The 13,043-nt window shown below is 37.0% G+C and overlaps 1 protein-coding gene across 3 annotated transcripts in view; it reads right to left on the minus strand.

Annotated features, from left to right (window-relative positions):
• The window catches only part of MACROD2 (mono-ADP ribosylhydrolase 2), a 1,866,240-nt gene that overhangs the window by 733,296 nt on the left and 1,119,901 nt on the right, over nt 1-13,043 (minus strand). For all 3 annotated transcript variants that reach the window (XM_032461806.1, XM_032461805.1, XM_032461804.1), the window contains exon 6: nt 10,642-10,763. In XM_032461806.1, the coding sequence (XP_032317697.1) occupies nt 10,642-10,763 (122 nt within the window). The remainder of the gene's footprint in view (nt 1-10,641; nt 10,764-13,043) is intronic.

Below are 13,043 nucleotides of genomic sequence, written 5' to 3' on the forward strand. Positions count from 1 at the left end.
CTAAGTTTATTCAGCTATAGGAACTAAAATCTAGGTATTGACATACTTCCATACTTAAGCACCATACCATTTTCATGAGACACCTGCCAGGTAAGAATTTCACCCTTTACACATTTTAGAAGTCTGCATGTGTGTTCAAAACAAAGATAGCTAAGGTGTGGTTTGAACCCAAAACATAACAAGTCTTCCATAAAAAAATCCTCTTTGCAACTCTATTGAATTGTACATAAACAAGTCTAGAGAGCTTTCTTGATACTGACAGATTTATTTTTATTTTAAAAATTTTATTGGTTTTATTTGTTTTGCTCTTTTAGTGTCTCAATTCAACAGCTTAAGAATAGCTTCGATTCCATTTATTGAAATTGCTCTTCTTAAAAAAAAAAAGCATATCTGAACATTTGCAAGAAAAAATGCACAGTTTAAAGCCATTGCCTTTGCTCTAGACTATTAACCCTCTAGATATACGCCAAAATTGCCCCGCTGTTCAAACCAAATGGCAGGCTTGGGACTCTGTGGTCCGTGTTTTGAATTGACTATTTCCTCATGATACAGTGATCTAATACCTGCTGCTCAGGTTAGGGAAAAATAAAACACTCAAGACGAACGCTTGCATTGCAAATCTGTTTACTGTTTCTATACAGATTTCACTGTGATATATTTTCTTTGACAGTGTGCTGGGTTAGTATTTCCTCTGGAAAACACTGTTGGAGAAGTCGGTAATGATTTTCCTGGGAATGTTCCCTAGCCTGATAAAAGAACTAAAAATCATTGAGTTGACAAATCTGGCTAAATCGAGATGTTTTATACTTTCACTTTAAATATATTTTCCTTGGTCTTTGCTAGCAGATTTACATCTGCAGAATGCACACGTGCCTAAAAGTCATTCTTACAAACATTAGATGAGATGAAGCAAAAGTTGGTTTCAGACACTGTTACAGAAAGAACTGATCAGAGTCATATTGTAAGACGTTTGAAGAAAATATAAGATACTATATTTCTTCAAGTTTGTAAGGAAAAGAAATTGAAACAATCCTTACACTGGAATAAAATCAAAGGTCACCCCCTGACCAAATTTCTTACCCCAATATATGTCTCCTAACTGATGAACGATTTTGCATGCCTCCAACCCTTGGGTGGCCAGCTCTTCTGCAGTTTGCGTGATGAATCAAAGTCCAGTGTCAGGAAATGTTGAGGAAAAGTTCAACCACGGTGACATAATATTGTAATACTATGTCTCCACTATCTATGCATTACATTCACTTTCACAACTCCATGCATTCCATAGAATGTGCCACTAGTCTCATTAATTACCATCTTTATGACATCTATATCACACTATATTTAAAGAAGTAGAAAACTTGGATGGCTGAGATTAAGAATAAAAATCTTTCAACAACCCACTTTTAGCATACTGTCCTGTACGAAACTCAGTTTAACTTAAGCGAATGGTTTTCAATTCAATCAGACCCAGGGGAGGATATAGCTCAGGTGGTGGAGAGGGTAAAGCTCAAGTGATATAGTGCATGCTTCATATGCATGAGGTCCCGGGTTCAATCCCCAGTACCTCCTCTGCAAGTAAATATACCTAATTACCTCCCTTCCTCCCCCCCAAAAGCAAACAAACTCAGTTCAATCTGACTCAACATCCTCTTTTTATAACAAATATTCTGTAAAGTCTTGAATATGCTGAGATGACATGTACAGACAGTACAGTTCACCCACATACCGAAGGCAGAAAACGTCAGCACCCCACCCATACCTTCCTAGAACTCACTGCACCAGTACATGCCCCGCCCCCCCACAGCATCAGTCAGCAAACGCCCTTAGGGTGAGTCACCCTCAGGGCTTTTTCTCAGGCAGACAAGAAGGGCTGGGGAGTCGATGCCCCAGGAGCAGCCCTCAGCCAACCACAGATGGAAGTGGAAGATAAACAGACCAGCTGTCCTCTGCCCTCAGATGGGACAATTCCTGGGCATGTTCTGTGTGGTCTCCCTGAGCACCCCAGCAGGACTGAGCCTCAGCTGCCCACAGGGGTAACTTGCTTGAAAAAGTGACTCTTGGCTGCCTCACCTTCCCTTTCTTGCTTCCCTGCAGTCTGCCATTGCTTCCTGCTTTAGCCTCCTAAATAAAATATTTATACACAAATCCTTCTTTCAAAGTCTGCTTTCAGGGAAGCCCAAATTAAGAAAATACATCAATTTTCAAAATCAATATAATTCCATGAGTGTAACATGCAAGAGATATAAAAGGAAAGTGACAGAGTAAAACTCTGTTTTTCAACATGTGAAGACTCAGGCGTGATGACACACTGCCTGATGTACCACATCATGAATTAAGCGGCACATAATGAAGCAGGCAATGAGCTGCTTCCTTGCCTGGACTCACCATCAAGAGAACACCTGGAAATGGAAGCCCAAGCAGGTGGGACACATTGCTGATCAGCATGAAGTGGCACAGCCATCAATGGTGTGATTTTCTCAGGCACTCTTGGTAAAATTCTGAGCAAACTAAGCACAAACTTCCCTTAATTTTCATGATAGTTCAGTAATATCTTAAGAGCAAAAAAGACTGTTTTTACACACCTTGTTATTTATCAATAGGCTTTTACTTGCAAGACTGCCGAGAGACACATTATGCCAGGGTCTGCCTGGACAGCCCACGTGCTGCAGCGTCCCTGGACCTGCATCCCACTGTGTTAGGGCTGCCCCCTCAAACCACTCCCACCAAATGCTCCCTACAAGGGAGTACTATCGAGAGCCATTGGTTTAGACAAAAAAAAAATTACATAAAACAGTAGAAGAAAGGAAAAAAGGAACAGGACAGTGGCTAAAGCCACTGGATTTAGACTTCCTCCACTTTTTGTTAGAGGTGAGACCTTAAGCAATTTACTTATTGTTCTTACAGCTCAGATTCCTCACCTGAAAAGTGGAAGAAACCGCACTCTCCAACTCAGGATTGTTCTGAGACTGAATGAGTAAAACAGTGCCTGGCACAAAGTGAAAAACTATTAGCTATTCTTACTAATATTTTGTGGCTGAATGTCTGATTTCTTCTTTCTAACTCATCTGTGATTTTGCCATCATTCCATGCTTTTCCTCCTCCTCATTTGTGCTGTCCATCCTCGGTCACTTGTCATTCCCAGCAATAATAACCTGAAGAGAGTATTATCACAGATTTTGTAGCCCTGTGCCCAATTGGGAGATCTCAAAAAAGGTGAGTGTAGGGAAGAAAGAGGAAGGAAAAGTCTCAGCTTAGCCTTCTCCCGACTCCTTGGCAAAATCAAAGAAACACAGGGAGCTATCCAGAGAATTTAAATAACAAATGAGATAACGTATAGGAATGCACCTCTGTAAACTGTAAAGTAAAACACAAATGTGAAAATGCCTTTGTCCTTGTTATTCATTAATAGCACCATCAGTCACACAGCTGCGAGAACCCCAGCTAGGGAAGGCACGGAGACTTAGCATCACTCCTTATAAATGAGAGAGTTGAAAACCGAGACTAGACGTTACCTAAAAAAATAGGAAGAGAAGATCAAACTGACGGCTCTGCAGAAGAGGGTACTTTGAGATGAAGAGCTGGCTGGGAAACAGTGATAGCAAGTTGGTCAGAGGAGTGGAGCAACAAATTAAAGGGTCAGATTTTTAAGGCTGCAGAAGTCTTCTTGAAGAAAGGAAGGCATTGATTGATGTGGCCTGTAATGGAAACTCAGATAATGAAATAAAACCAGTATTTAAGAATTTCAGGCTGATAACTCATTGCCATGGCAACCCACTCAGAAGGGAAACTTGTATGAGAAAATCAGATTCACTTGACTACGCCTTAAAATGAAAGCCTCCACTACAGTGAAACAATTAAATGTCAAATTCCAAAATTGCTTGTGGTCACAATGCCTGGAGGTAGCACTGAAGTTGTAGGTCCAGCATGTCTTCCATTGGAAGCTGACGTCTCCAAAGTTATGACCCATGGAGGGAACATCATCGAACTTTGAGGAATCTCTACTGGCACTGGGTGGTCCCCACCAGTGAAGATTTACAACTTTTTTCACTCAGTAAATGATGCTGATACGGAAATCACAGTGGTATATACTATTCAAACAAACCACCAACTTTTAGTCCACCCACAATAACAGAAAACTACCAAATTCATCTATCAATGATTAGTTACGCCTCATGGGAAAATCATTTTTAACCTAAGTAAAAGCTGGTTAATATGCACATCATAATCCTTTTAATAAAAACATCTATTTTCTTATTACGTGTTTTAACTCAAAGAATGCCACACCAGGGTACAGTATATTTCGTCAGTTAAAAGGAGTTTTTTTTTTTGAATACCTAGTATCATTGACAAATGTGAATCTATGCCTTTTAACTGATGCTGAGAGAAGAAATCCCTTTTTGAATGGCATGGATCAGGTTCTTAAAATTGAACCTGGTGGTAAAAGATTTTGCCAGGGAGGAATTTAAGATGATATTGCAAAAATGAGAAAAATGGAAGTCAAGAATAACTTATAACAATCCTTATAAAAGATTTCTATGCTCACTTAAACAAAGATAAAGGCAGCATGATATATAATATCTATGTTATTTTAATAATGCTCCATCAACATCTATTGATAATGGATATGGTGTTATTAACTTCTGTTTATCAGCCCTCTCTCAATAGGAATTTTTCCTCCCTGCCTTTAACCCTACACTGACTCCTGTGGTTTCACCAAAATTTTCACCAATAGAAACAATTTCCATGTGTATGTTTTAGCTAACAGACATTCAAAAGGCTATTCTGTATTTGCTGTAGTCCTTCTCCAGTCCCACAACACCTTTTTAATGCTCTGATGACACAGCATTGTCCCAGAAATCAAAATAATCCTGTTGCTTGCCTTCATCAGCAACTGACTGTACATTTCTCAAGTCAGGCCTTAGAACACTGTGGTCCTAAGACCTGGGTCTATTTTTTGACATCTACATTTATCTTTCCCAAGGTTTTACTGAGAAAATCTGCACCCTCCTTGACTTTTCTTTCAACTTTTTTTTTCCCCTATGCCCACTTCCAGTTCATTCTGTTTCTAATTATCCCCTAGGTGATGCCTTACATTTTTGCTTAGACTGGAATCAATAGTTTGAAGGTTGTCAAGAGTGTATACAAAAGTAAATCTGCATATATTTGAATTTTTCCCAAGGGGAACTCATGGTTAGAGGAAAATAACTGAATTATATTTGAAATAAGTTGGAAGGAATATGGTGCTTAAACGAACTACATCTAGGAAGCATGAAAGATTGGTCAGATTTTTCATTTGAAACTCTTAGGGTCAGATTGGGAGGAAAATCATAATTAAAATTCCAAATTTAAGCATTCCTTGGTATTAATAAAGCTTCTCTAATTAATAATTCATAGAAGAGAACTGCCACTTTAAGATGAACCATTATGGGGGTGGGGGTATAGCTCAGTGGGAGAGCGCATGTGAGATCCTGGGTTCAATTCCCAGTACCTCCATTAAAAAATAAAAAAAAATAAATAAAGAAAATTAAAATAAAGAAAAAAGCCCTTAAAAAATAAAATGAATCATTAGATTTATAGTTAATTTATTTTTATTATTTTACAATCTAAAGCAATTATGTGGGCATATATTGGAAAAAGTCACCAAAAAGAATGGCTAGAGGAGAGAAATACAAAGAAATTTTCTCTCCTAAATTAATAAAAGGAATATAAGTTTTTCACGGCAAACAATTTCATCCACAAATGTCACATCTAACAACAAAATAACTACCTTATTTCTAGATAATTATGTGTGACTATCACTTTCCTTTCTTCTCTATTTAAGAACTATCTCCTTTTAGCAAAACTGGAAGGTAAGTGAAGTGCATTTGTGTCTCACTTTGTTTTCTGTTTCTCCTAACCTCCCTTCAGACTCCCTTCCAAGTCTCCTCCCAACTCAGGCTCAGGTGCTTAGAACTTTTATCATCCTCTAATTTATCCTGCCAAAGTGAAAAGTAATTTGATAAATTCCTTCATATTAAGGTATTAGGAAATTAATTATCTGCTGATCTCATGAGTATTTGCATTTTAAAGGAAAATTGCAGAGAAAGAACAATGCCTGACCAGTCATAAATTACTCATTAATTACGGAGTTTCAGGCTTCTGTGGGAAGATATTTTAAAGTGATGAGAGAACTAGAGAGTACTCTCAAATCATATAACAGATATGATGATCTTGTCCATTTATTTGTCCTGATAGTCAGGAGATTGAGACAAATTATATACTTGAAGATAAACATTATCTCCTCTTGGTTTTAAGAAATGCCTAAAAATGTCTAGGAACACAAGTAGGTCTTATTATTTATTAAATAAATAAATGCTCAATTATTTGTTTTACCTTCAGTAAAATTTTGAAGAATATATTCCTTTGGAGAAATTAGAATAAAGCAGAAATCTCTGACCCATCTACTGTAATTCCCAAAGCCTTTGGCTTAACTTTGTAAGAAAAGTGGTACCCATCAAATATTTCATTTATTAACAGACATCTCCCTGGCCCAGTCGCAGATAGACAAGGCTGTGTGAATAACTTTGGCGAATCACATGGAAGTAGAAACGACGTGTGTCATGTCTAGTCTGAGACAGTAGAACATTCATACATGATTTTGCCAAGTCCCTGTTCTATGGCTGAGGAGATTGTCAGTTTCAAATAGCACAGCACAGAGATAATGGCGTATCCATAAGCCAGGGTCTCTGAATGTAGACCACAAAGATTTTGAGGTTATCTGTAGCTTCCACACATATCTACATCCAGACCAGTAGAATAATGCTCTCCCATTATGACATTTACCACATTGCCTTATAGCTCCTTTGTTACATATCTGTTACCCCATCCTAACCGGTTACCCTTTATTCATTTTGAAGCTTTCTTGTAAAAGAACGCATAGTGGAAGAAACCATAATAATGTAGGAGTATTTTTTGAAAAGTTAAAAATTAGACAACAAATTAAAGGCAGTTAAATGTGGTAACAAGATTAGTATAATTTAACTTTGTACAGTGCGACTACTAGTAAAAAATGTTCTGTGCTGCCAATACAGACATGAGTTTATAATATTAACAAAGATATTAATGATTATGAATAAGATAATATTAGTTGTTATTAACAACATTAATAGCTATTTTAATTACCTAAATAAATATGATATTATGTGATAACAGAAAATGTATATTGGTTTCTGTCCCCAGTTCCTGGCACAGAGCTCTGGAAACTCCTGTAATTTCCTAAGTGATAACGCTGGGAGCATCTCTTGTTCTAATATTTGTCTTGGACCCCGAGCCTGGGCCAGGGCTCCTAAAACCCTTGTCAGTTTCTAAGTGATAAAAGCATTAGAAGCTCTTCTGCTCTAATGAGGTGACAGTGAGTGGGCTCCTGGATGACCTCTGGATGGGGGCTGGTCATCAGAAAGACTAAGACATGATTAGAAACTTGGAATTGTCAGCTCCACCCCTCCTCCTCCAGAGAGGGGAAAAGGGCTGGAAATGAAGTAAATGATTGATCATGCCTTCATGAGTCAGTCTTCATAAAATCCCAATGGTACAGAGTTCAAGAAGCTTCCAGGTGAGCAAATACATCTACACCAGGATAACCCATCTCAACTCCACAGGGACAGAAGCTCCTGTACTCGGGACCCACCTAGACCTCGCCTTATGGAACTTCAGCTTCGTCTGGCTGTTCATCTGAATCCTTTATCATACCCTTTAATAAACTGATAAACACAAATGTTTCCCTGAGTTCTGTGAGTTGTTCAAAAAAAATTAATTGAACCCAAGCAGAGGGTTGCTGGACCTTCCAGTCTGTAGCCAGTTGGTTGGAAGCACAGGTGACAACCTGGGCTTATGACTGGCACCTTAAGCACATGTGTGACAGGAGGTGGAGCAGACTTGTGGGACTGAGCCCTTATCCTACAGGGCCTGACATTATTGCCAGGTATACAATGTCAGAATTGAGCTAAATCATAAGACACCCAGGTGGTATCTCAGAGAACTGCTTAGCGTTGGAAAAATCTCTACACATTTGGTGACCAGAAGTGAAGTGTTCTGTGTCAGTAGTAAAGGAGACTCACAGGGAAAAACACAGTAGGGAAGAACGAGGATTTTCTCTACATAGGAGGAGAAAAAAATTTGAGTTCGTCCTTTCTAAATATACTAAGTAAATACTTCATAATAATTTATTCCTGATTTAAGAACATCAAGAAATGTTATGATAATGTCTAGAGGTCTATCTCAGAATATCAAAGCAGGAATGATCTCAGTCTCTTAAATTTGCCAAATCATAAACTATGAAAATCTTATACTTCAAGTAATATTACCAAGTACTTTTATAGAGAATTACATTTTCCACTTATCTTACATCCATTATCTCAACTGGTCCCTATAATGGCCTCATGAGTTAGACAGTAATAATTTACGGACCCTTCTATGTGGAAACTGAGACTAAAGAAAACACTGAGATGACTTTTTCATTGTCACATGGTGATAACTGGTAGAACAAACAATAAACTAATCCGATAAAAGGGTTTTGGAGAAATTTTCTTTGATGTGCATGTAAATGAGCTCAAGTTAAGTTTATTTTTCATCTTACTAACCAGGCTTTTTATATCAACTCTCTCTCCCCATTGATCATGACATCTACACAGTACAAGCCTATACAATAAAAGACATATCCAGTCATAATCACGTTTCTAAAAGTTTACCATTTCCCCCCATGTAAGGAGGATTTGATGACATTAGCATTTTTAGTGTTTTTAATGTTGGTCAAGAACATGACATTCCACATAAAGTGGAAAGCCCCATTTCCTTCTTCAAGAAAAAAGGAAAGGAAGGAAGAAGTGAAGGAAGATAGATTCCTTTTTTTAAGAATCAGAGGCAAGATATTTGATGGCAACCCAGTCAATCATGCAAGAACATGGTGACTAATTTAGCTGGACACTTTGTTTCATATTTCACAAATATGTTCCATCTCCATTTTTACTCACTAGTATTGAAATGACTTCAGTTTAGTACCACCTGCTAATTTTATCCAAGTAACATGTCATTAACCCCTCAAAATCATCATCAAAGATGTTAACACAGACCTAATTCCAATCTCAAGATAACTAGAGCATTGCATTGTAGGCCATCTGATAAAAGTTGATTTAACTTAGCCCATGATTCTTCTTCTCTTTACCAAGTGGCAGCAAGTAGAGTAATGATAGATGTGATTATTTTAAGACCATCATAGTTAGGGATACTCATTTTTCCCTCTTACAAGGAGAGGTGCTGTTTTTACACTGTTTCCAATGGGTTAGTCTCTTTTTACTTTTTATTGGCTTTAAAAAATCATTAGCGATGCTAGTGAATTCATCAGCAAATTCTCTTCAGGTGTCAAGGTCCATATTTCCCAAGTTGGAAACTTCTATACGTGTCCATTTTTCCATACACTTGCCTCTTTTACACAGTAAGCTATAATGACAAAATTTTAATTATTCCCTGAATGTACACACCTGTTCTGACTTTTTAAAAATTTTTTCTGTAGAGAACAAAATTAGCCAACTGGTTTGATAGTTTGCGTGGCTCTGTTCCCTTTGAACTTCAGCTTTCTCCTCTAAGACAGAATAGGGTCTTACTTATTGCATTTACAAAGAAAAAACATTTTTTTTAAAAAAATCAAAGAGTGAAATGAAATATCTAGCTCTGTTAATAAGCAGGCAAAGATAAAAAAGGCTGTATAATTGGCTTGAAAAAAGTTTTCGTGTTTTAAGCAAACTCACCAATGTACATTGAAAAAGACACTTCTTTATAATTGTACATAAAAAGTACAGTGACCACCCAGGGTTATCTAAATGAGTCTGATTCTCAATGCTCCTTCATGCAAATAGTAAAACCACCACTTCTGTGAACTCCTAAGCAATGCTGATCCATTCAGCCTGCTAAGAAGTCAAGTGTTTAACCATCTTCCTGCCCCACAATTTCAGCAAGGTTATAATCTATGTGAAAAGACCCAAAGGATTCTTCCCACATTAACTTACTATTGGGCATATACACTCTCATTTTTCATATAGTTTTATTTTCCTGATATAATTGAGATGTAATAAACGTAAGACATGTTGCAAAAGAAAAGCAGGTAAATAAATACTTCCAAATGTAGCTAGAGGAGACGTCCTTTCTCCTCAGCCTACTGGTAAGGAAATACATTAGATCCACATTTTCCAAACTCTCCCATCTAAACTGATGAAACTTAGAAGGGATGTAGCATATCCAACGACAGAGTATTCGTTTAGGAAGACAAAACTAAATTTAAAAGAATAACATCTTTCAAGTTAAAACACACACACTTTGTTCAGAAAGTAATGCCAACGGGGCAAAAAAGAAATTCGGCGGGATGGTTCCACTTCTGAGAGTCTCTGGTTTTAAATTCCAGAACATCACGAACAATTAAGCAGACTATTTGGGGCACACAAAAGAGTGGAGTCACGATAATCAATAGACTACATCACTTCCTAAGATTCTTAAACTTAGTTTTCAAAATTTTGGAAATGATTTTCTACCCTCTTTTTGGACCAAACTGATCTCCAGTATATAAAGGCTGAAAAAAAAAAAAGAATAAGAAATGAGAATAAAAGTACTCACGACTGATTGGATGTTATTTTCTTTCGCCAGCTTCAGCGATGACCTATAGCAATTTGCAAGGTCTTCCTTGTGGGCACCATTAATATGGCCTCTGGCTATTGGTCCTACGGTATGGATGACATCTGTAAATGCAAAAGGAAGCAAAAATAGGATAAGCAAGGTATTTTTCACTTTTCACATAATTGGTGCTTTATTTATTTTAGGTATTCCTGCTGTAGCCTGAAGACAAACTAAGAAATACTGATGATGCAAATGCTTCTCTGCTAAAAGATTTTGGATAGCACAGCTTCTTAAATTAGGCAGTTCCCCAGGAAGGTGATAATTGTGAAAAGGAACCCCCTACCTATAAATTGTTCCATCGTTGTTGGTCAGATCCAAGTGAGACAGATTATACTGTAAGATGTAAATAATTGGCACCCTGGCAAAAGTCAAATCCTCGGTGGGAAATAAGCAGAAATAATTGCCTACAAAATGAGCATTCTAAATTGACACGGGAAGGAAGAACCAATGCTGCAAATCACTTTCCTTGTAAATAAGACTAAATAGTGTCAAGCATCGTACACAACAGAGAAGGGCAAGTTTCTGAAAATATGTCAAGAGAATTTATAATAATCAGTAATAACCATAAGAGGGATCATTTTTAAACATTCCTACCAATTTATAGTGCAATCTCCGATGCTCACATTCATGAGCTATGCTGGGGATAATGGTTCTTAATAATTCCGTAACTTCTAATTTTCACTATATTAAAACTTTTGAAAACCAGTCTATACTTTTCAAACTAATTATATTAAAAACACAAAATTTATTTGTTTGTTTTTGCATATAAAACCAGTCATTGTGGCACACATAAACATTTAAATTGAGGGATTTAATAAAACATAACTGTTTTAAACTCTTTATTTCAAACTCAATAAGTATTCTAAGAAATAAACCAAATTTTAATCCAAATTACTTGAAAATGCCTTATAACTTCTGCTTCTCAGTCTCACTTGTTAACCTGGATTATTAGCCCATTTCATTGATGTGAGTAACAATAACTAATCAACTTTGATCAAAAAGACAAATTTGGTCTTATATTATTAGACTATTAGAATGGAATGAAATTATTTGTTTTGCTAATCAGTACCGCTGAATTTCAAAAACGGTAGTAAGGGAATAAGAACACTTTACCAAACTGCAACTGAAGAATAGCTTTAAATTGCATATGAAATTTAAAACCAGAAAATATAAATCACTGGGAGAAGAATCTTTGTTGATTGCCTGTTAAATGTGGAGAGTATGATTTGACATTGAGAAAATCCACCAAAATGTTGATTTCAGCTTTAACAACTTTAAACAGTATTTAAACCATTGTCAGATAATGGTAAAGATATTATCTTGTGATCAAAATAGGCAGAAACCTCATCAGTGAGTTCACATGATGTTATTTCACTGGCAAACCTGGCTTTAAAGTGAGAACTGCCACGATACAGAAGGAGAGAATAAAGGGAGATTAAGTTGTATTTAGCCTAAAAAAAAAAAAAAAAAAAAAAAAGCACATAGCAACATTTTTTTGTAATAATAGTAACAGCTAAGAATCGCATATACTAAAGAAACACAAGTCCTCTACACTATGCAGTGAATTTCTGTATGTAGGATTTCCCAAAGCGGGTTCAGTAAGATACGGGTTTAAAGAGCAATTAACTTTGGGACTCACCAGGTGAGATTAAGTCAAACCAGTTAACTTAGTGCAGGACTTCTCTGGACATTTAGCATACTGAAATGAACTGTGAATCTCCACAGAACAGTGGGTGCAGGGGGCTGGGTGGTGGACAGAATGGTCTGTTTCTGAAATATGTCTGACCGCAGAAACCTAAGTTTTGCGGCGTATCCCATGGGAGTAAATTTCCACAAATTAACCTGTACCCTGCTCTCCCAGGGCAGTTTTGACACCCTCTTAGCCATGGCTGAAGATGAAATCCATGTTTTTATTCCCTTCCTTCCCCATTGCCTCTGTACATCAAATGCCTAATATATAGAAGAGCAATAGGATATGACCTTGGTTTCCTTACTTTATGGCTGGAGAAGATCAAGAATAAATGCCTTTTATTGGGTCATAAAAATGCATCTACTTGAGCCAAGGAAAAACAGGGCTTAGGGGCATTAAGAGGAAGAAAAGAGAGAGAGAGGAGCCCGTAAGAGCAGGGAATAGTGACATAATAACTCAGTATTTTCTTCACTTTTTCCCATAACCATCATTGTCCACAAAACTTAAAGTGAAATTTGTGAAAAATTATTCCTTGCTTCAGTTCTCCATTTAATTTACGTCTGAGGACAAACAGTGAACCTCCTGAATATCAAACTATTATCTCTGCATTTTATGCTCTATATGAAATTTACAGCACCCAAGATCAAGTGTT

Source organism: Camelus ferus, chromosome 19 (genome assembly GCF_009834535.1).
Source record: "Camelus ferus isolate YT-003-E chromosome 19, BCGSAC_Cfer_1.0, whole genome shotgun sequence".
Classification (NCBI taxonomy): Eukaryota; Metazoa; Chordata; class Mammalia; order Artiodactyla; family Camelidae; genus Camelus; species Camelus ferus.